The 24,913-nt window shown below is 52.2% G+C and overlaps 2 protein-coding genes and 1 pseudogene across 2 annotated transcripts; 1 reads left to right on the forward strand and 2 right to left on the reverse strand.

Annotated features, from left to right (window-relative positions):
- Positions 1-862: 862 nt before the first annotated feature.
- LOC142592884 (uncharacterized) lies at positions 863-10,919 on the reverse strand (annotated as a pseudogene).
- A 984-nt stretch (positions 10,920-11,903) lies between these two features.
- CYREN (cell cycle regulator of NHEJ) lies at positions 11,904-13,141 on the forward strand. The gene is made up of 3 exons (XM_075727770.1): positions 11,904-12,031; positions 12,118-12,190; positions 12,577-13,141. Exons 1-3 carry the CDS (start codon positions 11,904-11,906, stop codon positions 12,808-12,810), a joined length of 435 nt encoding a protein of 144 aa, XP_075583885.1. The 3' UTR covers positions 12,811-13,141.
- Positions 13,142-15,282: 2,141 nt separating this feature from the next.
- On the reverse strand, positions 15,283-16,946 carry TMEM140 (transmembrane protein 140). The gene has a single exon (XM_009478369.2). It carries the CDS (start codon positions 16,914-16,916, stop codon positions 16,302-16,304), a length of 615 nt encoding a protein of 204 aa, XP_009476644.1. The 5' UTR covers positions 16,917-16,946; the 3' UTR covers positions 15,283-16,301.
- Between the last annotated feature and the right edge of the window lie 7,967 nt (positions 16,947-24,913).

The following is a 24,913-nucleotide window of genomic DNA, read 5'->3' on the forward strand; positions in this document are numbered from 1 at the left end:
GAACACTTGGAATTAGATGCAGGGTAGTGGCTGCACAAGGTGGAAGGCAAAGGTTTCCAGGCTTCCTTCATCTCCCTGCGAGTGCTCTTGTTTTCTGGCACTGGCACTTCCTCTGCTCCAGCATCTTCTCATTGCTAACCATGTTGGAAGTTCAGTTGTAACTGGGGAACAGCAGAAAAGAAAAGGCTGTGTGTTAGTTAGTTTTACAGGAGGCTGGGCCAAAGGCAGCACTGGGAACTGGATCCTGGAAGTACAGCACTAATGCGCAGATCCAGATACCAAAAACCAAACACTCAAATGTGTTAACAAAGTTGCAGCCTGTGGGCTACAGACACACGTGGAAAATTGCATTACATGGAGATACGGATCAACTTCTTGTTGTTTTTGCCTTATTTCTTGTCCAGCTTGTTCTCCCATCTCTCTTTTAGACTGCTCTATTTGGCTGTGACCCACCATGCTAGCTCTCAGCGACTTCTGAGGTTAAGCCCTGGTTCTGCTCCGGTTCTTCCTGAGTCCCACGCAGAGCAGACAACTTTTCTCACAGGTCCTGGTTTTATCTCGCCCGCTGCATGCATTTGTTTGACTGTATCTTCAGCTGTTGGGAAATGTCACCGACTTGTAGGCAGCAAAACAAAAGGAACTCAAAGAGAGAGCTCTAATGTTACTCACTTCCGTGGCAATCCATAAGGTGGGGGGCCATCGAGACTGCATTTGTCGCCTGCTGACAGAGTATTAAAATGTATTAATATCTCGATGTATGGTGACCAGCTCCGCTCTTCTTGCTCAGGGTCCCTAGGACTGCATTCTGGTCGGTGAGGCCATTGACCTCAGCAGCCCTGCTGGGACTCCTGACTCATGGTTTTTACCCATCATGATAACTACATCTGTGTTCATCAACATCATCATCATCTACTGCTACAACAGCAGCAGGAGCCTCAAGAGAAGTCAATCAATTGCAAAAACCAGCCAACAGATAATTAGCAATATGGGAAAAAAGTATACAAAAAGAATCATGCAGGTTCCAGGAGAAAAAAATGATCACCTCAAATCCACCAAGCAAAACAGAGCTCACCTTTCTTCTTAGTTTACCAACTTGGTTGTCCACCTTAGAACTGTTGCTCTTCATCTCTCCCCGGAAACTGAGCTGAGACTCTCTCCCCACATACGCCATCAGCTTTGTCCAAGATCCCTCCAGAAGCATCTTCAACCTGCATAGCAAATTCGTAAGGAAAGTGTGAAACAAAGCAACAGTTGGCCTTTTTCACATACTCTTATGTAAGCAGCACAGCCATGGCTTGCTTCATCCATAACATGCTTGACAGGCCAGGAATTACTGAGAACAGCCAGCCCTCCAGTGGCACACATCACTTGGAGGGCCCAAAGTTTACCTGAACAGAGCAAGAAAAGACTTCTTTTCCTCCCAGGAGAACTGCAGGCAGCCTGCATTTGCAAGGCCTTTTGCAGCTTTTTAAAACCATAGGCTCATGCACAGAAGCACCTTGCAAGATCGAATGTAAGGCTTCAGTTTGCTCACAAACGGTTATGGACATGCTTTTACATTAGAGTTCAGTAAAGCTTGACTTCTACTCAATGCGATATTTCCTTAAAGCACTAAAAAGCCATGCCTGGTACGTTCTTCCTCCAGTGCGATGTTTCTTCCCCGCATTTCGTCCAGAAGCACTTCTGATCGGCATTTCAGCTTGGCCAGCTCCTTCACTTCTTTGTTCTGACTCCCACACTTTCAAAATAGACAACATACATCATACACAGAGCATGGGAACAGGATCCATATGCAGAACATGCAGACAGTGCTCTCCACAAAGAAGATAACACCGATCTTCCAAGTCCAGTCTCCTCTTGCAGCTTTCAACCACAGATCTGTCTCCTGTCCACAGCACACAGCCTACCCATCAAAGGAATTGTGCTGATGAATGCAAGTGCCCACAACTATGGGCATTCAAAGTCCATCAAGCACATTTAAAATGCAGTAGCACCAGGGGAATGGGGAAACGTATAGACTTTTCCCTTGAAGGTGCCCTGCCCAGAAACCTGGGGCTTCCCCACAGCCCACCTGATCTTTTCATAACTTGCATGCCCACAAGAAATTCAGAGACTAAAACCAGTCATTCCCAGAAGCTGCTCATATACCTGTCGATGTTGGTGTTCCTCTGCAGTCTGCGTTGCCCGAAAGCCAGTTATTGAGTCCTCCAGGCCATTAAGAGCCTACAGCAGTATTAAAAGAAGAAGAAAGAAGTCATGCTAGGACTTTCACGACTGAAGGTCATACCTCACAGTCTTTCTTCTTCTCTTGCCAGCATCAGTACCACACCGTGTTTGCCTGCCCTGCAACGCCACCCAAGCACACAAAATACTGCCTATGGAGGTGCCATTCCCTTATGAGTTGCGGATTTTCATCTTCGGAGTTCTTCTCGTTGCATTTTGAACCCACACCTTCTGGCCAAGGAATCCATAGTCACTAAAATGGGAAGGTGACCAGAGTACAGGCAACTGAAGAATTCCCATCACATTCTGATGATGCCAGTCAGGCCTCCAGGATGAAACGCTTGGCACCACCACAGCCCAAGGAAAGTCTGCAACCAGAGGTACCAAATCTCTCTACTGCATGACTGTCTGAAGTGCTGCCTGAGGTCTCAACCTCACGGCTGGTCTAAAGCAGAAAATACCTAAGCCAGTTCATTACTGTCAACTCCTTAACAAAGATGGCATTACATAGGACTTGCTCATGGGACAACTCTCAAAACCAGAAAGCTGGGGAATGAGCCAGCAGGACTTTAGAGCAGTCTGTAGTCAGTAGAGGAGAGGAATTGATCTCTCCTAGGCTCTCCAGGAAAACCTCATCTTAAAATTTCCCCACACAAATATGGAACTGGGCTCTGTAGCTCATGAAAAGGGAAGGCTCTGGCTAGCTTACTGAGGCAGAGGCTTGCAGGTCTTTCTGAAGGGCTTTGATGGTCTTGGCTTGTTGCTGGGCTGTGGCTTCCAGCCTGGCCTTTCCAACATGGAGCCTGGAAAAGAAGCATAGGCCTTATCACAGGAGTCCACAAAAGCACAAATCCCAAAAGAAGAGTGTGAAAGAACCTCATCTAAACCAAAGGCATCTTTGAAAATCGTGTACTATTATCTCGCTGGGATGCAACAAGACAGTCCTGTTGCTTTCACAATTGCAGAAAGCAGAGCCTTGCTCCACTGCATTACTTCCTTACCGTTGCAGGCGTTCTTCCAGCTCTGGGATAGCTGCAATTCCAGAAGATGTGGCCAGAAGGCCCTGCAGATCCCTGGAAGCTGCTAGTTCCTTCTCCTTATTCTTTATGGCGTTCTTCAGGGACTTGGCATAACACTCAGTCCGGATATGCCGTTCTTTCAATTCCTGCAGCTGTCCAACCACAAGAAGAATCCCCAATAGTCAGCTTAGGTTTGATAAAAAGGAGTGGACTGCTTTGACTCTCACACTGACTCTCAAAACCCATGTTCCTACTTCATCTTTTATACTGGCCCCTCTCCTACGCCTACACTGAGTTCCTACAGTGTTTCCCAAATGCTGCTACAACGCTCCTCCTCCTCTGTCAGGGACTCCAAATGCTCTTTGTAGCCACTTTCTGGCTACTCCAACACGGATAGAAGCTCCTCCTGCTCCTAAAGTGACTTTGCAACCCCATAACAATGATGATGTGATGAGGCAATATAAAAAAGCACCAGCACAACGCTCCGGTATGCCTGCTCTTTCTCCCTCAGCACACACTCCAATTTGCCAAACCCAAGAGAAGCAGCAAATACATATGCCTTGGGAAACTTGAAAAGCAGCTTTTTGAAAGGAATACACACACCCTCTTCCAATTAAGGACAAAGTGACTTCATGGTTAGTGACCTTTCTAACTGTAGGCACCAGGCTTATAAAACAAGGTGAGTCACTTATGTGTCAGTCTACTCCTGTTGCAAAGCTGTCTAGTGTACTAAGACCACCTTACCACAGCCCTCCACTGTTAGTTCAAGTGGTGCAAACAGGCAGGCACCAAAGGCAGCAGTGCAGTTCCCTCCCAGCCCCCTTATCACAGCTAGCCACACACTGAACCACCCTAGGTTACACAAAACCCCCAAGGAAGGATCAGTTCCCTGCTCTGGTTTGCTACAAAAAAGGCCTGGGCCCCTGCCAAGAGACAGGCTTTCTCCATACCTTAGCTTTAGATCTGTCCAGTTCCTTCTGTAACCGCAGTTTCTGTTCCTGCAGGTCCCTGCTGTAGCGCTTCTTAGCTTCAAGTGAAGCTTCTGCCAGGGAGTTCTTTTTGAGAGCGTCAGCAAGCTTCTGCTGCAGCTGCCTGACCCATCTCTAAAGAAATGGTGTTCCATGAGCATGGAGAAATCAGTAGGAAGATGACAACATGAGAGATGCTTTTACTCATGAGATTATATCTTAGGTTGGTCTTCAGGATGGCCAGCAGGTCAAGGGAGGTGATTCTCCCCTTCTGCTCTGCTCTCATGACACCACACCTCAGAGCATCCAGCTCTTGGGTCCCCAGCACCAGGAAGACACAGACCTGTTAGAGTGGGTCCAGAGGAGAGCCACAAAAAATGATCAAAGGGCTGGAACACCTCTCCCATGAAGAAAGGCTGAGAGAGTTGGGGTTGTTCAGGCTGGGGAAGAGCAGGCTCTGGGGAGACCTTATTGCAGCCTTTTGATACAGAAAGATGGAGAAAGACCTTTTTACCAAGGCCTGTAGTGACAGGACAAGGTGCAACAGTTTCAAAATAAGAGGGTGGATTTAGATTGGACATAAGGAAGAAATTTTTTGCAATGAGGGTGGTGGGACGCTGGACCAGGGGGCCCGGAGAAGTTGTGGATGCCCCATCCCTGGAAGCGTTCAAACTCAGGCTGGATGGGGCTTTGAGCAACCTGATCTGGTGGAAGATGTCCCTGACCATGGCAGGGGGGGTTGGACTAGATGATCTTTAAAGGACCCTTCCAACCCAAACCAGTCTAAGCTTCTATGACTCAGTGAATTGAAAAATAAGAGATTTTGGCTGCCACCAGCAGGCATCTGCAGGCATCTTTCTCAGCTGAGCACATCTAAACTATTGGCAGTTCTGCATGAGGCTTTCTTTTTCCTAATACACAGAAAAGGCTTAAGTATTCCCCTTGGAACATAGGCTGAGACTCTTCACACATGCTTTTTTCCAACCCCCTGTTATCCCTCTTTATACAGAACTTCTGCTTCATAACGAGAACAAAATGAGGTCCGAAATACACTTCAGGTCAAGACTCAATAACCTCCTCTCAACAGCACTCCAACATGAGCTCAGTACCAAGAACAGATCCCTATACACTGACAGGCTCTATGTATGGATATCTGAATCAGCCTCGAATACAGTCACCTGACTGTTGCCTGGATAATCTGCTTGAGTTGAAGCATCCTTCTTTAGCTGAAGGTCTTCTGTCTCCATTAAAGAAACCTGAGCGCACGAGAACACAGATGCAGATAGTGGGGAAAAGAACCCCAGAAACGTTGCAGCATCACACTGCAGTTCATCACTGGGGCTGCAGAAGGAAGACTTCTGCATTAACTCCAGAAGAGAAAGTGCCGTGCTCAGACAAGAGATGTCATCATCTTCCTCTTGTTCTGCTCCTGCCGCTGGCAAGACACCTGCAAAGGAGGTAAGAAGTGCAGCGCTACTGCGAGTGCTTATTTCACTCTGCTTTTCCCCATCCGCTTCGCTCCAGAGAAGCTTACAAAGGTAACCCTTTAGTCCGTCAGGAACTTACCATGGTCACGCTCCTCTGCAAGAGGGTGCGCGCACGCTCCGTGCTTGGCTGCAGCTGGAGGCAGCACGCCGGCCGACGCTTTCCTTGGGCCTTCAGAATCCATCTGTGTAATTTAAAAGACACGCGTGAGAAGTGGCACAGACTCCATCTCGATGATCTCAAGGGTCTTTTTCCAACCTAAATGATTCAACAATTCGATAATTCTACCTCAGAATGAAAAAGAGAATCATCATCTTCCTCTTGTTCTGCTCCTGCCGCTGGCAAGACACCTGCAAAGGAGGTAAGAAGTGCAGCGCTACTGCGAGTGCTTATTTCACTCTGCTTTTCCCCATCCGCTTCGCTCCAGAGAAGCTTACAAAGGTAACCCTTTAGTCCGTCAGGAACTTACCATGGTCACGCTCCTCTGCAAGAGGGTGCGCGCACGCTCCGTGCTTGGCTGCAGCTGGAGGCAGCACGCCGGCCGACGCTTTCCTTGGACCTTCAGAATCCATCTGTGTAATTTAAAAGACACGCGTGAGAAGTGGCACAGACTCCATCTCGATGATCTCAAGGGTCTTTTTCCAACCTAAATGATTCAACAATTCGATAATTCTACCTCAGAATGAAAAAGAGAATCATCATCTTCCTCTTGTTCTGCTCCTGCCACTGGCAAGACACCTGCAAAGGAGGTAAGAAGTGCAGCGCTACTGCGAGTGCTTATTTCACTCTGCTTTTCTCCATTCCTCCAGCCCTGCGTCAAAGTGACAGTTAATCATTCTCCTACAGGCCACAGTGATTTGTCGTCATCACCTCCTCCATGGCGAAGTTTCCTACCTGCTCCAGGCAGTGCAGATTCATGGAAGGGAAAGTTAGCAGTGTTTCCAGAGGAAGAGATGTCAAGTACTGCTGTGCCTTCTTTGCCTCCTGCATTACATTCTCCTGTCCTTTCACAGCCTGCATTGTTCTCCGGGTGGTTATGCACGCTATATACAGAAAGGAAAGAAATGCATTCCGTAAAAATATCCCCCAACTTGCATACACTCTTTACTGGAAAAGCAACAGCAATTCTTGAGCCATTCTACCATAGTCATAGCCAGCTGGTAAAGGGTAACAGACACACGCACGCACACACCCCCCCGGCCCTTACTGCACTACTGTCGTGGTTTAGCCCCAGCCAGCAACTAAGCACCATGCAGCCGCTCACTCACTCCCCCTGCCCCGGTGGGATGGGGGAGAGAATCGGAAGAGTAAGAGTGAGAAACACTCCTGGGTTGAGATAAGAACAGTTTAATAGTTGAAATAAAGTAAAATAGTAATGATAATAATAACAATATAATAAAAATAATAATAATAATATAAAGCAAGTGATGCACAATGCAATTGCTCACCACCCGCCGACCGATACCCAGACAGTTCCCGAGCAGCGATCGCTGCTCCCCGGCCAAACCCCCCCCAGTTTATATACTGAGCATGACGTCATATGGTATGGAATAGCCCTTTGGTCAGTTTGGATCAACTATTCTGGCTGTGCCCCCTCGCAGTTTCGTGTGTACCTGGCAGAGCATGGGAAGCTGAAAAGTCCTTGACTAGCATAAGCAGTACTTAGCAACAACTAAAACATTAGTGTGTTATCAACAGTCTTCTCATCTTAAATCCAAAACACAGCACTATGCCAGCTACTAGGAAGAAAATTAACTCTATCCCAGCTGAAACCAGGACAACTACCAGAGTAGTGGAGACTATAATGCTCACTACAGGCATGTTAATGCAACAGGTGCCTATTCTTGTCTTTGGAGTAACTCACCCCTTCTGGCTACAGTCTCATCTGATAAACCCCCTCTCCGTTTTGAGGGCCAGCAAGATGAGCAAGCCCCCTGGCAGACTGACATCTAACTACCTGGCTTCTACCTCAGCAGGACGCTATACTAATGCTGCAGCGACTTTTCATGTCAAGTCAGGGTAACGTCTCCTCAAACCCAGTCCTGACTTTGCAGGGCTTCAGCAATTCCCATGGTTAGTGTAAGGAGCTGAGAGTTTAGAGAGGTCCTAAGTGGGATATCAAGAGGCCAACAAAGGTTGAGTTGCATTCCAAGCACTGCAGGTGTTAACTACATTGCATAGGTGTTATCTTCTAACAACCCTGGCAGAGGGTCAGGTGGGGCTTCAGAGAGAGACCACTTCCAGGTTTGCTTCATAAGCAGAACTAAAAACAAAACAAAAAACCCCAAACAAACAAGAAAATAGTAAAAATGTGCTCCAGAGCAAGGCTGCTATGCAAAATGGTGCATTAGTGCAACATTGATACTGTGCCAGAAGCCTGGAGGGAAGGAATGAACATCTTGTTTTGCTAGAGCAATCCTCAAACATGCTTTATTCCTAGCGGAGTTTTTACTCCACAGTTTACCCAGGCATTCTTCTCTCCTGCTTCCCATCGATAGAGGCTGACAGAAGGGGCATGGGGGAGAAGAAATGAAGTCAAGATCCAGGGGTGCAAAACTACGCATGAGAGGAGGAAAATGGCTGAAGTGTTTAACTCAGGGGATATCAGTTAAGTCCCCTCTGAAACAAAAGGCAGGTAGCTGCTAGTCAGTTGAGTGGAGCTTGGCAGCATACAGGTGAATTCTCAGAGAGAACCATGGGAGGAAGTTTTCCTCAACTTCCAAATTCACTCTTAACACAGAAAGAGATGTATCAGAAGTCATCACAGCCCAGCTTCAACAAAGGTCTCAACACCTCATTAAGCCCCGGTGACGTTACCAAAAAGGGCTGTACCTCAGCACAGACATTCTGACAATGCAACTGCTCTAACAAGGATGTAAAATACTCACTCAGCATATGCACGTGCAACGATGTAAGACATAGCTGGCTGGGAAAGCACTTCTTCATGGGAAATATCAACACCATGCTGAAGAAGTAGTCGTACTGTATTCACATCCCCAGCAAAAGCAGCAGTCATAAGAGCGGTGCTAAAGCATCCAAGAGATGATAGGAAATACATCAGCTTCTGTGGACATTGCATCGCCATTACTTCAGTCTCTCTTTGCTCCCCAAACAATTCATTTCCCCTCTCCTATATGCAGAATGAAAGCACAGCCAAACATGTTGAAGTGTCGGAGAATTGAGGTTGGTGAGACCTCAGGAGGTCTCCAGGCCAACCACCTCCTGCCCAGAGCAGACTCAGCCCCGGTGGGGGGGTGTGTGTGCGTGTGTGCGCAGCACCACAGCCAACACTTTCTTGCAGTCTTCAGTGTGGAAATTGTCCCCTGAGGTAAGAGAGCAGCCGAGCACACATCTGCTTTTACAAGTCATGCAGAAGGAGCTCCGTCTGGGCAGCTCCTGGTTCTTTTTCAAAGCTCATTCCTATGCTTCCCATCAATCGAACCTGAACAATGCTAAGGAGTCCCACACGCGCTTTTGACAAACCCTTCACCTTCCACGCTTATCTTCAGCATGCATGGTAGCTCCTTTTTGAAGAAGGAACTCGACCATCTCTTCATGGTGTTTGGTGATCGCAGCAGTAAGCGGAGTGTATCCCAGCTGAAAGGAGAAATCAGCTCCCTTACAATAACATAGAAAAGTCAAGAAAGTTTTGGGAAGAGGAGCCTTACCCAAAGTCCAAGCTTACCTCGTTCTGAGCATCAATATGGGCATTATGCTTAAGTAACAGGTCCACGAGAGATTTGCTAGGAATGATGGCAGCCAGGTGCAGGGCAGTGTTGCCGTCAGCACCTCTGAGGTCAGGGTTGGCACCGTGCTCCAGCAGAATAGCCGCACAGTCTTTGTGCTGGTGCTCTACTGCCTGGAAACAAGACACAAAGGAGGAATAACTTCCAATATCTGCGCTTCACTCTGTCAGAACTCCCGCATCTTCCCAACAGCGGAACATACGAGCACCTTCAGAGATGAGGCAACATATGCCCCTTCCCCGCTGACTACAACATACCTGTTTCTACGCAGCCCTATGTAGAGAATTGTGCAAAGTATGTATCGCTCAGTGCACAATCAATAAGCCCAATGTGCAACAGCACAACATATTCCACGTACCATCATCAGCGGCGATTTCTCAAAATTGTCACGAGGGTTTAGCTGGCACCCCTTTCCTGCTAGAAATCGAACGACATCTGCATGGCCATTCGCACAAGCAAGATGCAGAGGCGTCCTAGAAATTAAATATATTCAGTTAACACAGACAGACAGCTGAAGACATCGTTTCAGGCTGTGGTACCTGCCACATAGGGCCACAAGCCCCAACTGGCAGAAAACAAGCCAAAAGCAAGCTTTCTCCTTCCAGAGCCAGTGGCAGCAGTTGCACACCCAAAGCCTGGGGCTGGCTAGGAAAAATCCCCAGTGCATCCGCTGGGTCAGGAGGCATTTCCTCAGCTGTGTCAGTGAACCTGTGCAAACAGAATCCTGTGCCCAGGCACTGGTCCCTGCCTCCAGCAGGACTGCCCAGCAAGCCAGCACGGCAAAGCCTGGAGCGTCTTGGCAGCCTGGAGTCTACGGAGGCTACGTAAGTCTATGGAGACTGAGGAGTCTGCTTAAACCCCTGGGTTTTCCCCCAATCGGTCCCGTGCTAGACGTGTCCCAGAGACAGAGGGGATGGGATTTCTAACAGCAACGGGAAGGCTGTGCCCTGTCTTTCCACGAATCCATGCCCTGCTCAAGCAAGCCGCTCCGTCCGGCGACAGGAAGGGAGCCGTCTCTGCTTGGACGAAAGCCTGCTGAGCTCCACAGAGTCACTACAGGGACCAGGCTGGCAGAGCAGAGCAGGGCAGAGCGGAGCAGACCGGAGCGGAGCATCTGCCGCTGCCTGTCCCAGCTCGGGCAGGCCTCTGGTCAGGCCAGCGCTGCGGAGCCGGCCCTGCTCGTAGGGCCCTTCCGACCGTGCTGGGCTTCGGCGACTCCGCCAGCCGGGGTGGGTGGAGGCTTTGCTGCGGGCACTGCCCGCCCCTTACTGCTGCTTCGCGTCCCGCCCGTTGATGCGGAGCCTCTTCCACCACCAGTGCCGCTGCAGCTGGGCCAGGTCACCGCTGGCGGCCGCGCTGTGCAGCCCGCCCCGGCCCTTCCCCCGGAGCTGGGAGGCCCCGGCGGCGCCGGGCGCGGCAGCGCTGCCGGAGGGCGGCCGCTCCCGCACCCTCCTGAGGCGTGCGATGAGCCTCTGCATGCTGCGGCGGGGACGAGCGCACGGCCCGCCGCGGGGTTAGCGGCGCAGGAGGCGCCCGGCGGGCTCTGCCGAGCCCCGGGCGGGGAGGGGGAGAGGGCGGCGAGAGGGCGAGAAGAGCCGAGAGCCCAGCCCCGAGCGGCGGCCGCGGCTCGCAGCCCCCGACGCTCCCAGCCAGAGACGCGCTGCCGCTCCCGCCGCGGCGGCGACAGCACTGAGCGGCGGCGCCTGCAGGGGGCGGCCTAACCGCGGCAACGGCCAGCGCGCTCGGGGCGTCACAGGGGGCGGGGCGGGGCCGGCAGAGGGGGCGGGGCGACGCGGGGCCGGGCCGAGCGGCCTCTGCCGCCGCAGAGAGGGCGCCCCCGCGGCGGGGGCCGGGCCATGGCTCTGGAGATGTGCCGTTTGCGGAGCGGCTGTCGTGCCCTGTCTGCCGCCTTGCTAGAATACTGAAAGATGCGTCCTTCTTGCGTCGGGCGAGGTTTTGGAGTAAAATACGGTACCGGTGACCGCGGACGGGGTTGCTGACGAAGCGTTGAACGTCCAGCAAAGCTTCGCCCTGTCCCGCCCCTCCGCTGGTGCTGTGAACGGCGGGAGCTGTGTCTGCTCGGGCGGCACCCCGCTGAATCCACCGGTGCTCCCCAGCTGCCGGGCTGACCCCGGAGCCCGAGCCCGCCTGCGCGGCCTCCCCCCGCGCTTGATCAAGCACCGGGTTCTGTCGGGACCCGTTTGTGGGGTTTTTTTTTTGGGGGGTGGGGGGAGATGTTTTGTTGCCCGCCTGCTCTCACGGTTTAGCGAGGAAGACTGCTCGGAGTGACGGGAGAAAGCTGGCCCAGCGGCACCGCCGCCCCTGCCGTGCTGCGCGGACACGGCTGGCCCCAGCGCGGCGGCGGCGGGGGCAGCCCTGCGCTTCCCGCTCGGGGCGGGGGCGGCTCCCGGGGCCGCGCCGCCTCCCCCCCGCCCCCGGCCCGCGGTGCTGCTGCGCGGGCGATGGCAGCGGGCGGGCGGCGGCGGCGGCTTCTCCCGGCCTGGATGGGGGCGGCGGGGGACGATCGGGCGGCGGCGGCGGCGGCGGCGCCCTCCAAGGCCGGGCGGCGGCGGGCGGCGGCAGGGCGCAGGTAGCGCGGCGGGGGGAGCGGCGGGGGCGGCGGGCGGGCGAGGCTGGGCCCTGCCCGCGCTGAGCGTCTCCCCGTGCGGTGCCCAGGGCGGCGGCGGCCGTGGTGTACTGCATGAACGAGGCGGAGCTGGTGGACGCGGCCCTGGCGGTCTTGGCCGAGGTGAGCCCGGATCCCCGGGGGTGGGGACGCGGCCCCGGCCGTACCCGAGCGCGGCCGGGCGGGCGGGAGGCCTCCGCGGGGCGGGCAGGGAGCGCTGCCGCCCCCGCTTCCCTGGAGGCCCCTCTCCGCGAGGCGGGTTTGGGGAGCGCTGCCGAGCGCCGCCCGGGTTTCCCGGTCCCCTCCTCCCCTTCCCGGAGCCTGCCGGGGCCGGCGAAGCTGCCTTTGCCCCCCGGCCGCCGCGGGACAAAAGCCGCCTCTGCCGCGGCCCTGGGGGCTGGCGAGGGGGTGTCCCGCGGGGATGGTGGGCTGCCGCCCCCCCTGCCCCTTGGGGTGCTCCTGGGGTGAAGTCACGCACAGCCGGGTCTGGTCGTTCTCCCTTTGGTCAGAATCTGCAGTGCGAGGAAGGTGAGGAGGAGGCCCGGCCTGCGAGCGAAGAGGAGCAGGAGCTCCAGCCAACACCAAAGGAGGCTCCTGGAAGCACAGCCAGCACGGGGGGCCGCAGCGACTGCAGTCCGGCTCTCCCATCCCCTCCTGGCGCTGGCGCTGGTGCAGAGAGGACGGGCTGCGAGGACTCCGAGGACGACGTTCTGAAATACGTCAGGGAGATCTTTTTCAGCTAACGTTGCCTCCTCTGCGGCCCCCCAGGAGCAAAGGGGACAGTGGGGAGGGTGCCTCCTCCCACAGCACTGAGGATGGTGGGAGGAGGGCCTGTGGTGGGCTGTGTATCTGCCATGTTGGTGGCCTGTGGAGCTGGCAGGAGGCCCATGAAGGCCATGGGGGAAAAGGAAAGGAGCACTCACTTCTCCCAGCGTGTGCTGGGTTCAGTAGGATTTGGCTCCAGATTAGGTCATGTTCATTTCTGTTTGGCATCTCAGAGCATGAACAGGTTAAAGAGGACATTCAGGTTTCTGTGAGTGTCTCTTTGGTGGATCATTGTTGGGACTGGAGGGGAGCAGGGAGTTGCTGGCCCTGGAAGGCCTTTGCTGGCTCTGCAGGGCCGGATAGTCATGGCTCAGCCCTGGGGCTCCCTTGTCCTTGCGATCCCTGGCAGCTGCAGTGGGGCCTGGCAGGCTGTCCCCATTGGGCCTGGTGCTGAATTTGCCTCCAGACTGGGGCAGGCCTCCTGTAGCTGAGGAAGACTTGGGTGGGAGCAGACTGGCAGGGGCAGGGACCATCCCGAGGCAGCTGACTACATAGCAGCGTGCATGGGGGTCTAGGAAGGGATGAGGATGGCTCAGTGTCCTCTTCCCAGTCCGAAGGGGGGATGAACAAACCACATGAGGCCGGGGCAGGTGTGAGAGCTTTTACTGAAATGAAGAATCAGTCAAAGCAGCATCACCAGCCACGTCCCCACCAAGACTGCAGCAGGAGAGAAAATGGAGCCTCATGCGCTTGAAGGGGATGGGGGGTAAAGCAGGCGCTTCGTTGTGTGAGATTACAGACATGGCATGGAGCGGTGCTCTGCACCGCCGCAGTGGAGAGACCTATCCAGCACTCTGGCTGTGATGGCCCAGCTGGGGCACTGCACCCTGGCCTGTGGCAGCCCTGGCCCTGCTCCCCGAGCACACCCTTGTGCGGGGTGTGCGTTGGGCTGAGCTGGCTCTGTGGTGAGCTGCCCTCGCACAGAACCAGTCTGTCCCAGAGTATCAAAGGCTGCTAGAGCGCTGGGCTCAGCCCTGTGGTATCAGTGGGGACAAACCTGGGGCTCTGCACCAAAATCCTTTGCTTCCTCGTGGCAACCCTCCTCATCAGGGCTGTGTTCAGTGTTCAGCAAGTTGTTAGGCTGCCCCTCCAGGTACCCTACTGCTGCTGGGGTTGGACGTGGGCCGCTTCACCCTAATGAACTACAGCAGAGTCACTCCAGATGTTATTCCAGCAGGTGAAGTACAGGTGCTCCTGCTGAAGAGAGTATTTCCAGTGCACCTCTGGGGTTGCCACTGCTGTGATGGCAGTGCGAAGCCACAGCTCCTCAAGTCACAGTTGCCTCAAAAGACATCCCTGGTTAGTCCAGGAGGTGGAGAAGGAACAGTGTCTTTGGGCAACTCCAAGAATGGAAGCCTGTTTGCTTCTCTGCCTGCCTATACCTAGGCTACATATGGCCAGAAGGATGTGTTCCACTGTGTGCTAGTTTGGGTCCGTCTCCTTCACTGTCCTCTGGGTAAGGGCCAGAAATGCTGTTCGCTTTGATGTTGTGTCCCAGGCTGAGGGGTGTGTTACACGCTGCTGTTCCCAGAAAGCTCCCACGCTGTGCTGTGGGTGTTTGAGCCTGTTACGAATGCAGATTTATGAATCCTGCTGATTATGTCAATTTGTCGTGAATGAGTGACTTCACACAGTTTGATTTAGTAGCAGTTTAGAAGTTACTTGTGGCAAATTGCAGCATTTGATTGTGGTATTTTAATAGCAGTCAGTCATCAGTGATTAACAAAGTGGTTAGACAAAGTTGATCAAAACAGCGACTTAGTTAAAGATTCAAAGATGGCAAGGTTCACTCTATTACTACATGGAAGTGCATAAAGGAAAATTAAGTTACATGAGTTGGAATGATTCACAGAGAGACTGCGTATGCAAGGGATAAGGAGGACCCTCCCGTTGAGTCACGAGGTTCAGAATAGACCCCCTTGCTTTCTAAACTCCTTCTCAGAGAGGAGTCTAGGTGTGGCTGGGTCCAATTTTGGCCTCAGACTTGTGTCGTGGTTTAGCCCCAGCCAGCAACTAAGCACCACGCAGCCGCTCGCTCACTCCCCCTACCCCGATGGGATGGGGGAGAGAATCGGAGGAGTAAGAGTGAGAAAAACTCCTGGGTTGACATAAGAACAGTTTAATAGTTGAAATAAAGTAAAATAGTAATGATAATAATAACAATATACAAAGCAAGTGATGCACAATGCAATTGCTCACCACCCGCCGACCGATACCCAGACAGTTCCCGAGCAGCGATCGCTGCTCCCCGGCCAACCCCCCCCAGCTTATATACTGAGCATGACGTCACATGGTATGGAATAGCCTTTTGGTCAGTTTGGATCAACTACCCTGGCTGTGCCCCCTCCCAGTTTCTTGTGCACCTGGCAGAGCATGGGAAATTGAAAAATCCTTGACTAGCATAAGCAGTACTTAGCAACAACTAAAACATTAGTGTGTTATCTGCATTCTTCTCATCTTAAATCCAAAACATAGCACTATGCCAGCTACTAGGAAGAAAATGAACTCTATTCCAGCCAAAACCAGGACAACTTGGTCAATGGTTTATGTGAATAAGGATAATGCAGCAGTATAAGACTCACTTTGTAATTAAATCATAGATCTACAGACCACTTAAACTGATTCACACATGCATACACGCAGACATGAATGCGCATATATGTGTGTATATATATATATATAAAAATGGTATACCTGTTAAAAATTCCCCTTGAGTTCAGTGAAATATTCATGTCAAAAGTCTTGGCATTTCTCAACGGGTGAGGGTTGAGCCTTGAGGAGTGAAGGGTTTCAGCCCAGGCTCCACCATCAATCTTTGGTGATCGACCTCTGATTTTAGCAAACTTTAAGAGTTTCCTAGCTCTGAGAGGCGTCCCACTCAGAGGGAGATGCTGGCGTCAGCCTGCTGCAGTCCAGGAGAGCTCAAAGGGCCTCACTTAGGACTGCTGTTTTACAGGACCGTGAGATGATTGGCTTTAGTCATCAGTAAATTTCCATCCGAGCCACAATCTGGGTCGGTAATTATTGGAATTCCAGTAATGATGATACTGCTCTGTTCCAAGGCTGTCAGGGGTAACTGATTGTTCTCGCTCTCTGCTTCAACCATGTAGGAGTTTCTGGTACAATTAAGGGGTGCCTAACAGACCAACTCACTACACAAGGTCACTGTCTGGCAGGAATTCCTGAGGTCATAATGCGGTTGAAGAGAGAAAAGGTGGGGGCGGATGCACCACCACCTCCTCTTGCTGCAGGAGTGCTACCAGCCGGCTGCAGCAGTCACAGCTCTGTGCCAGAGCATGGCTGGTCATGGGCATTTGGCCTAAGGATGAAACTCCTGCCAGTGACTAAAGCTGTACTGGGGTGACTGTTTTAAATCAGGTTATCAATAGCTCTTGCATCTTCTTGACTGTCAAATCTCCAAGGGCAGGGCCTGCTCAGTAAAAGGGATTTGATACAGGTGTGTGTGCTTGGCCCAGCTGAGGTACATAGTGACAGTGAGAATCTGGAGCAGTAGCAGAGCCTGAGTCCCAACCAGTGCCATGAAGCCCCCAGTGAAATCAGAGGGGTGAATCCACTGTGAGGTTTGGAAAAGAAATGTACCCAGGCCTCCAGATAAGATTGTCATCTTGATCATGAGTATGATGAGGATGATCTTCCAGCCGTTTCTCTGCTCTGTGCACTTCACACGTACAAGAAAAAGGGGGTAGAAGATGTTGAAGACCAGGCAGGTGTACACACAAACCCTGGCTAACATCATTACTGGTAGACTGATGCCCATAACCTGAAGATGCTTGTAATCCAGGCACTGCAGCTTCCCAGCTGTCTCATTCCACAGGCAGAAGTTGTAAAAACCGATGCGTTTGTCAGGGAGGTCAGCCAGGTTCCCGGCTTCCCACAGCAGTGCGTAGAGCATCAAGACCAAGGTCCCAGCAGCCTCGAGGAGGGCCAGTGCACAGAGCAGGTGCCCAGTGCACCTCCTTTGCAGCAGACCCATCCTGGTGCCCATATGCTCTTTTGATACCATGGTAAAGCCTTCTGTTTTGCCCACTGCAAAACATGAAGAGGGGGACCCCTTGGTTGTTGCATGTTACGGCACCCTTCCTAAGGGCTGAGCCTGTGTCACTGAGGTCTCAGGACTCCCCTTGCAAGTAGAGCAGGAACATCTCGGTCTTGCCTCTGACTGTGCTGCACATGTGTTACTAGGTCGAGGGGGGTGCATTTTTGGTCACCGCAAAGGTGGCTTAACAATGTCCTGTGCATGGACCAGCACTGGGAGGACAGGGGACTAGTGGGGCTCCCTTAGCCCCTGCACACGCCCTTGCACCATGGTCTCACGCTGGACAAAATAGGCATTTGTCAGCAAACTGCAGTGCTGGGAGGGGAGCAAAACACTGCTGTCTGGTAAGGAGCGGGTCTAGGAGCTATTCTTGGAAAATGCTTTTTTTCTCAGTTCTGGTCAGACAAGGACATCACATCCCTTGTGATCTTTGGGCAACTGAGTAAAATGCAGGCATGACAGGGTCTGAAGTGCAGGACTCCCCCCTGCCTTCCCGTCCCCCTTCCTTCCCCCATAGCTCTGGGACACCCAATGCCATTGATGCCACTCATTTCCAGCATCCACGTGCCCCTGAGGCCCTTGCATGGCCATACATTTGTGGGCACAGCAGGGCTGATTGCCTGCAGCCCTGCTCCCCACTGAGGCTGGCAGACATGGTGCTCCTGTGTTCCGGTTGCCTGAGGACAGATGTCCCACACGGACATGCAGTTGTCCACCACAGAGAGGCACCCTGGACCAACCCGCAGCCACTCACCTTCCTCTGGAGCCAGGGGAGATGGGTGCTATGGAGACAGACCTGCAACTGCCCTCCTCCTCGCTCCTCTCTCAGACTGCCTAGCAAACCCCACTCCTCTCCCAGAAATGTGGACTGTCCTCTGTGGCCTCTTGCAGGCTTCTGCTTTGTGCTGAAAAAGAGGGAAGTGGCATCAGGAAGGGGTACCACTGGCTGCTGAGCTGCACAGCATCGCAGCACTGGCCACACGGGTCTGCACAGAGGCACAAACACAGGGCAAGGAGCTCAGAGACCTTGGCTTCAAGCTCAGACTCCGGCTCAAGGCTCTGCAAATAACCCCTTTCCTGCCTTCGCCAAGCATTATCTCCTGTGAATCATTTACCACCTTCCCTCAAGACGTTCACAATGTCGGTCATGCTGTCTCCCCTGCACTGCCCATTGCCCAGCGGTATTTCATCCTGATGTCCTGGATGTCCCAGGCCATCACCACACAGCCACTTGTGGATTTGGTACAGCCTCTGAGATTTTAGAGTGCCAGGAGAGACCCCACTCAATCTGTACCCGGTGCCTGGCTGCAGTGGTGGTGACTAGAGACCCTTCAGCATCCCCCTCTCACTCCCTGTCTCCCCAGATACTTGGGAGTGGGGCACCTATGTTTAATGTGCATGGGGATAAAGCTTCTCTGTCCCAAACTTCTCCTCCACACAGTCATAGCCAGGAGGAGCACACACACAGCATGGAAGGGGGTCACAGCATCCAGACACTAACCTGTCTCCTCCTGGTCAATACCTCACTTCTTCTTGTAGCTTCTCTTGGAGGTCTTCTTTACATCAGGCTTCTGGAGAGACTGGAAGGTCACATGGCGGATGCCCATTGTTCTGAATCTACAATGAAGACACAAACGACCAGGAAAATATCTGTGCGTGGGCCCAGAGTGTGCTGCAGAATGAAGCCTCAGGCACATGTAATTTCACCAGGATTTGTCTTGCTCCTGGTACTGCCTCTTGGTTTGTCTGTCTTTACATGTGCTCTCCTGCAGCCAGGCATTGCTGCTCTTCCTCTCCCTGTCCTGCAAGGGCTCATGCCTGCCCACCGTTCTCCCTGCCACCCTGCCTTGCAACCCTCAGTGAGAACAAGCTGCACTTGGGGGGGGCTTTTGGTTAGAAATCCCCAGGGACTTCTGTAGGAACTCAGAGCTGGAACTGGTACAGTCCAGCCGGCTCCTGGCCCTGCCCACCCATCAACCCTTGCTGTCATATTTCTTTAGACTGATACCCTAAGGAAGCAGGCTTGTAGAAACACAGGCTTTTTGTTCAATCATATCATGTTACCTTTTATTTGGCCCCCCTCCCCCCCCCCATAAAATGTAAAAGTAGTTAAAAATTGTCCTAGTTGCACATGTTTACTAGAGAGGGGACAGAGAATTAAATTCCCAGCAGGTTCATGGAAATGTGTGGCAGGGGTGGAGGAGAGCCGCCTCAGAGACGCTATGCTGCTATGTGATCACTGCATGTATGAGGGGTCGGGGAAATCCCATGGTATCTCTGCCCTCTCCTCTGCTTTGAGACTCATGTCTATAAGGACCTATTTTCTTTTCCCAGCGATGTGCCTCTGTTCACTCCACCAAATTGCAGGCAGATTTGCCCCTCAGTCTCCTGCTGCCTCCCCAGCCCAGCAGGTAAATCCCTGTCGACAGGGACAGAAACATGCCTGGTGCGGGTGCCCTGTGCCAGCTGGGGCAGAGAGCACACGGCTGGCTTGGAGGTGACGTACAGTTTGGCAATGACAGCCCAAGACCTGCCATCCCACCACCAGCGCAGCCACAGACACAGCATTCGTGAGCTCTGCAGGTCGACCCGGAGGCTGGGTTGGAGGCAGCCTGGCTGAGAAGCAGGGGATAAACGGGAAAGAGCTGTCACCCAGTGTCCAGCTGGAGCTTTTCCCAGACTTCTACAGCCCCTCCGCCTCTAAAGAGGTGTCTGTGCCTTTGGATGGGAGAGTCTGTGGCTCTACCTCAAAGGTGCTAGAAAGAGGAACCCGAGCATGGCACAGCGAGCCCCAGCCTGGCTTCAGCCCCCTTGTTTCTGGGCAGGCATCACTGGAAGCACTGGACTTCATCATGGGAGAGCTCTGTCTGTGTCTCAGTCTCTCGGGCAGAGAGAGGCTCCATGTGCATGGCTCAGGAGCTCCCTGGGGTGTCTGTGTGCGAGACGGGGCTTGTAGGGACCCTCTGTGCTGCTGGGACTCCATGGCCCTTCCCTCTGCTGGCTTGTAGGCAGGTGAGCACCCTCCCAGGTCGGGGCTGTGCCTTCCCCCCCGGGTGAGCTGCTGGCTGAGTGCCTGGGCAAAAGGCAGTGGGACGGGGAGGCCGAGGCATGCAGCTCTGGCGCAGGATCTGGCCTCTGTGCAGGGACAAACATCTCTCTGGAGCTGCCAGACGCCGCTGCAGTGAACAGGCTGAATGCAAAGGGGCAAGGGAATGGGCATTTTCTCTTGCACTGAAGAGCCCCCCGGAAGACTTGGCTTTCCTGCATCCCCCATTCCTGGCTGCTGGGGGGAGTAGTGCTGTGCAAGAGCAATGGGAACAGAAGGCAGCTTTGGACTTGGCACCTTTCCTTCAAGCCACCTGCTCCCCCCCAGGATCCCTCTTTCCCCCTCAGGCAGGATCGGCTGCTGGGAAACCACAGGTGAAGAAAGGCCACTGACAAGCTAAGGATGGCTGGCAAACAGAAACCACCCAGCGGCACGGGGACCAGACTGCAGAGGGACTGCCCCGAAAGTGTCCCACAGCTGGGGGAGGACCTGCTCCCTCCCAGACATTTGCACCATGCAGCACCACTTCTCCTGGCAGCTCCCCCCGATGCCAGCGGCATTAAAAAGGTGGGGGACCCAGTGGAGGATACTTACGGGCTGCCCATCTGGCTGGGTGCGGAGCTGAAACACTGGAAAGGGCCGAGGTGCTGCCCTGGCGAGCCGAGCGGGGCTGTGGCTGCTGGTTGGGATCTGATAACCGCAGCCCCGGTTGTGTCACAGGCTGCCTCTCCTTTCTGTTTCGGTTTTCAGTGCCATGGGAGACTGATGCGGTGCTCCTCCCTGATACTGCGTCATCTAAATATGAACAAGAAAACAAGCCGAGCGCAGCTATCGCTGTCCAAGCTGGGGGCAGGTTTGCACTTTCTTCTCCCAGCTGTGCTAACTGATGTGAATCACTGACCAGGAAAGTTGTGCTACTAGAGTGGCCCGGGTGCCCGTGGGGGCTGAGACGAGTTTGTTTTGTTTGGACACTTCTGTAGAGGTGACTGACCGTCCAAGTGCTGACCCCAGCACTGCTGGAGTTCACTGACCACTTTGCCCTTCTTGCACTTTGAATGCTGCTCCCCTCCCCCCGTTTCCCAGAAGTCAGCTCCTCCACACCTGCAGACACAGTGCCTGTGCCGGCACAGTGCAGGAGAACTGGCAAGCTGCTTGCTGTGACACAAAACCTGTGAAGCCTCGAGTGATTTAAGGGGCAAAACTCTCCTTCCTTTAGTCCTCGTGGCCAGATCCAGAACCATTTGTCCTGTTCTATAAGCAGCCTTGGTGGTCAGTCTGTTAGAGGTGTGTGTTAGGGGGTGATACCTGCGGGACACCTAGCCATGAAGCTGTTCACAGAGTTCCATGTGGTAATTCCATGTTTAGGCATGGTCTGGAAACCTCCAGGTGGTACATAGGTTGTGAGCCTGTAATGTTGGCACTCACATCCAAGAGCATGAGGGAGGTGAAAGGAAATGTGGGGGGAAGCCCTAAGAGAAGGGTAGGTGGTGGTGGGGAGGCACCTTCCTATCTGGCCTGTGTGCGTGGAATAATTTTAGCATCGAGAAGGACAAGGATCTGGATTGAGGTGGTTCAGATCACAAATGGCTTGGGCAGGGGTTATGGTGGGAGAAATCAGGGGCGGGGGCAGAAGGCTTGAAGCGAATAAAGCCTAGCAGGCCATAGCTGCTGAGCTGAATGTGGTGAATGGCAGGGACACGGAAGCCTCGGAGCTGAATATGGCCATTATCTAACGTCGGGGCTGCAGGCTGGGAAATTGAGGTATGAGCAGAGACCACGGAGGTGAGACCTATGTTCCAGTGAGGAAACATACACTGGCAGGAGGCATATTTGTGCTCTCAGAGGGGTGGTCACGCAGTTTCGCCTCATGCCACTCACTTTTCTGTCATTCAGGAAAGATAAGGGTGTGTGATTTGGGTGTGGTGACCAGCCGACTCCTTAGCTGACCTCAGCACTGCAGGGGAGGTTGCTGTTTTGCTGCCACAGGCAGGAGGCACAAGCAGCTCCTTCACAAACATCCTCACTTAACATTTGGGTCCTGTTTGCTGGGGCAATCAGGATGATTGCCACAGTGGATCTGCTTCATCATAGAATCATAGAATCAAAGAGTCGTTTAGGTTGGAAAACACCTTTAAGATCATCCAGTCCAACCATTAACCTAACATTACCAAGTCCACCACTAAACCAATTAAGGGTAGAGTAGCAGTTTCATGTTTCCACAGCACTTCTCCCTCAAGCCACTGTCCTCCTAGATAGGTGTCTGATCCCCGTTCCATCTCCTATGCCTCAGCCTTCATGAGTGTGACAGATGGCCACACATCCTGGATTTAGCCTTTGCACACACCTCCATCTGTCTGGCTTCCCCTGCACTTCTCCGAGCAATAAAAACACCATTTGGGAATGTTACTTTTGGAGTGTGGCATCTTCCTGGCCAGAGCTGGTTGCCTGATCGTGCACCTATGGCTCAAGACTTGCCCTTGGTACTACTGACCTTCTTATTCTGGAGGCCTCCTTCCACATCTTTGGCTGCCTCTCTGGCAGGTAGTTCCCCTGCCTTCTCCTTCCAGGCATTTGGGCAGGGAAGACAGTGCCTGAAGGCTGGGCAGGATGCAATACACCCTGCTGTTCTTCCGAGGGACATTTTACAGGTGTCCCTTGGCTGCCCCTTTGGCTTCAGATGCTCAAAGTCTATCTGATGATGGAACAGTTGGGGAGGGTAGGTGTGATGGGTGTGGGGTGCGGTAAGCAGGGGGATGATCATCAACGTGTGTCATGGAGAAAGAACAGGAAGGGAGAGGAAAAAGAGAGCAGGGCTTCTACATATGTGTGCCTGGAGGTAGGAGAGATTGGATGGCATCTTTGGGCTGCTGGGGCGTGGTGTCTGTGGGTGGGAAAGGAGAGCACTTCCCAGGAGCCAGCTTCCACTAAATTCCTGTGCGATCATTTCTTCCTGGAATTGTTTTGTGAAATAGAAATGTAATTTCTTGTGTGCATTAAGGAGAGGTTCACATGGTTTTACAGTGGAATGAACTGCTCTGCAGCTCTTAGTTTCTTGTGGTGCGGTGAAAGCACACACAGCAGCACTGTCAGCAGCTCTAGTAGTACTAAATCACAAATAAAGCACAAGATGAGCTGGGACTTTCAAAAGGGTTTTACTTATTTTAGCCTGCTGTTTTAAAAGTAAGCTACTACACTCACTTCGAGAAATTGGTCATGACCCTGGTCCTCATTCTTGAGGGAATCTCCGCAGCAGAACTCTGTTCCCTCTAGATACTCAAAAACCCTCTCAGCTATAGCTAGTACTGCCCCATTGTACCAGACTTCAGGGATTCCTGTGGGAGTCCTTAGACTGGTGAGAAGAGAGGTTGGAGTTCACTTCATATTCTTCTACATTGTTTAGAAATCACTTTTATACAGAAGAAATCATAAAATTACTATTTTTTTTCTCATCTGTAATCTGCTGACAACTAAAAATAACTGTATCTCAGTGAAACAAAACCAACTCTGTGTTTTTTTTTTTTCTATAGCTGTCATGAGGAAGTTGCTGGCAACCTAAGAGCCAGACTCCAAGGCAGTGCAAAGGTAAATGGCTTTGGCTTTGTGCTGTCTGCACATGTGCTGCATTTAGGATTCCATAAGACTGAACCCTAATCCCACAAGTTATCAGATGTGAGGCTCCCCGAACTCATTCCCCAGGACTGGTGCCTGGCTGGCTACAGCCTTTAGCTTGGAAGGTGCCCTTCTACACCATACTTGCATCCAGTTCTAGCCGTGACAGAAAGCTGACCTACTTGTCCCTGGGAGGCCTTGTAATGATGACTTGTGCCTAGGTGTCTAATTTTTTGTCTTTATTACTGTATTTGTCTTGCTGTAATATGATACCATTTTTCCTCGTTTCTTATACAGTGCACAACAGAGGGGCTATATGGAATACTTCCTTCCTGTGATATATTTAAGTATTTTAAGTATTTGGCCAATTCTTTCTTCTTGTAGATACAAATAATTTAGGTTTTATTTATTATTGGCAGTTCTAGCTCAGCCCCTTCTCAAGTGCTCAAAACTTGATGGCCCTGAGTTTGCAGCAATAGGTTCCAATGTACAGATTAAAATGGAGCACGCTGTAGAGACAGAGACAAGGTAGAGAGAGGAAGCCCACTGACTTGCTTACTGGGCAATCCTAAGTGCTAGGAAATTTAAAGGAGACAAAACTTAAGCAGTGTATTTTTCATCTCTTCTCCCAAATGTCTGTACAATGCTATACAGATTAAGAAAATGCAAACTATGCAGGTATATGACTGTCATGAATAAAATATTACTCAGGTATGTAAGAACACATGAATGGCAAGACTGGTTTAGGCCAAGGGGCCATCTATCACAGCACCCTGCCTCCAAGGCATGTGTGGATTCCCAGGGGAGAGCAGGAACAGAACAAACATATCCGATACTTTTCCCAAGCACTCGTCTATATTCTCACTCTTTTTAGCTGAGATTTCCCAAGTCATATGTGTCTGTTCAAAAACTCCTAGTGGTGTATCTATAAGGTACATGTCCACCTGAATCCATGTACTTTTTTTGCATCCATGACATGCTTTAGCAGAGAGTTCCACAGACTATTTGGGTACAGATTTTGTGTCAAATGTTTTTGAGTTTAACATGTATTTGGTTTGTTGGTGAAAGGGGGGAATGATTTTTGTGGCTTATGACACTCCAGTTTTTCTCCTATCATCAAGGAATGGTGGCTTCAGATGCTTGGTGAATAATCTCTCTCCTTGAGAAGCTTAGGGAAACTTCCAAATAGAGTGAAGAAGAAAAAAAAAGGGAAAAAGAAGAAGGGGGGTCCTTAGCTCTTCACAGAGCTCTTTCTGGAAGTGGAGTCTGCCTCACAAAAACAGTACATATTGTTTAAGACAAAATGATA

Source organism: Pelecanus crispus, chromosome 1 (assembly GCF_030463565.1).
Source record: "Pelecanus crispus isolate bPelCri1 chromosome 1, bPelCri1.pri, whole genome shotgun sequence".
Taxonomy (NCBI): Eukaryota; Metazoa; Chordata; class Aves; order Pelecaniformes; family Pelecanidae; genus Pelecanus; species Pelecanus crispus.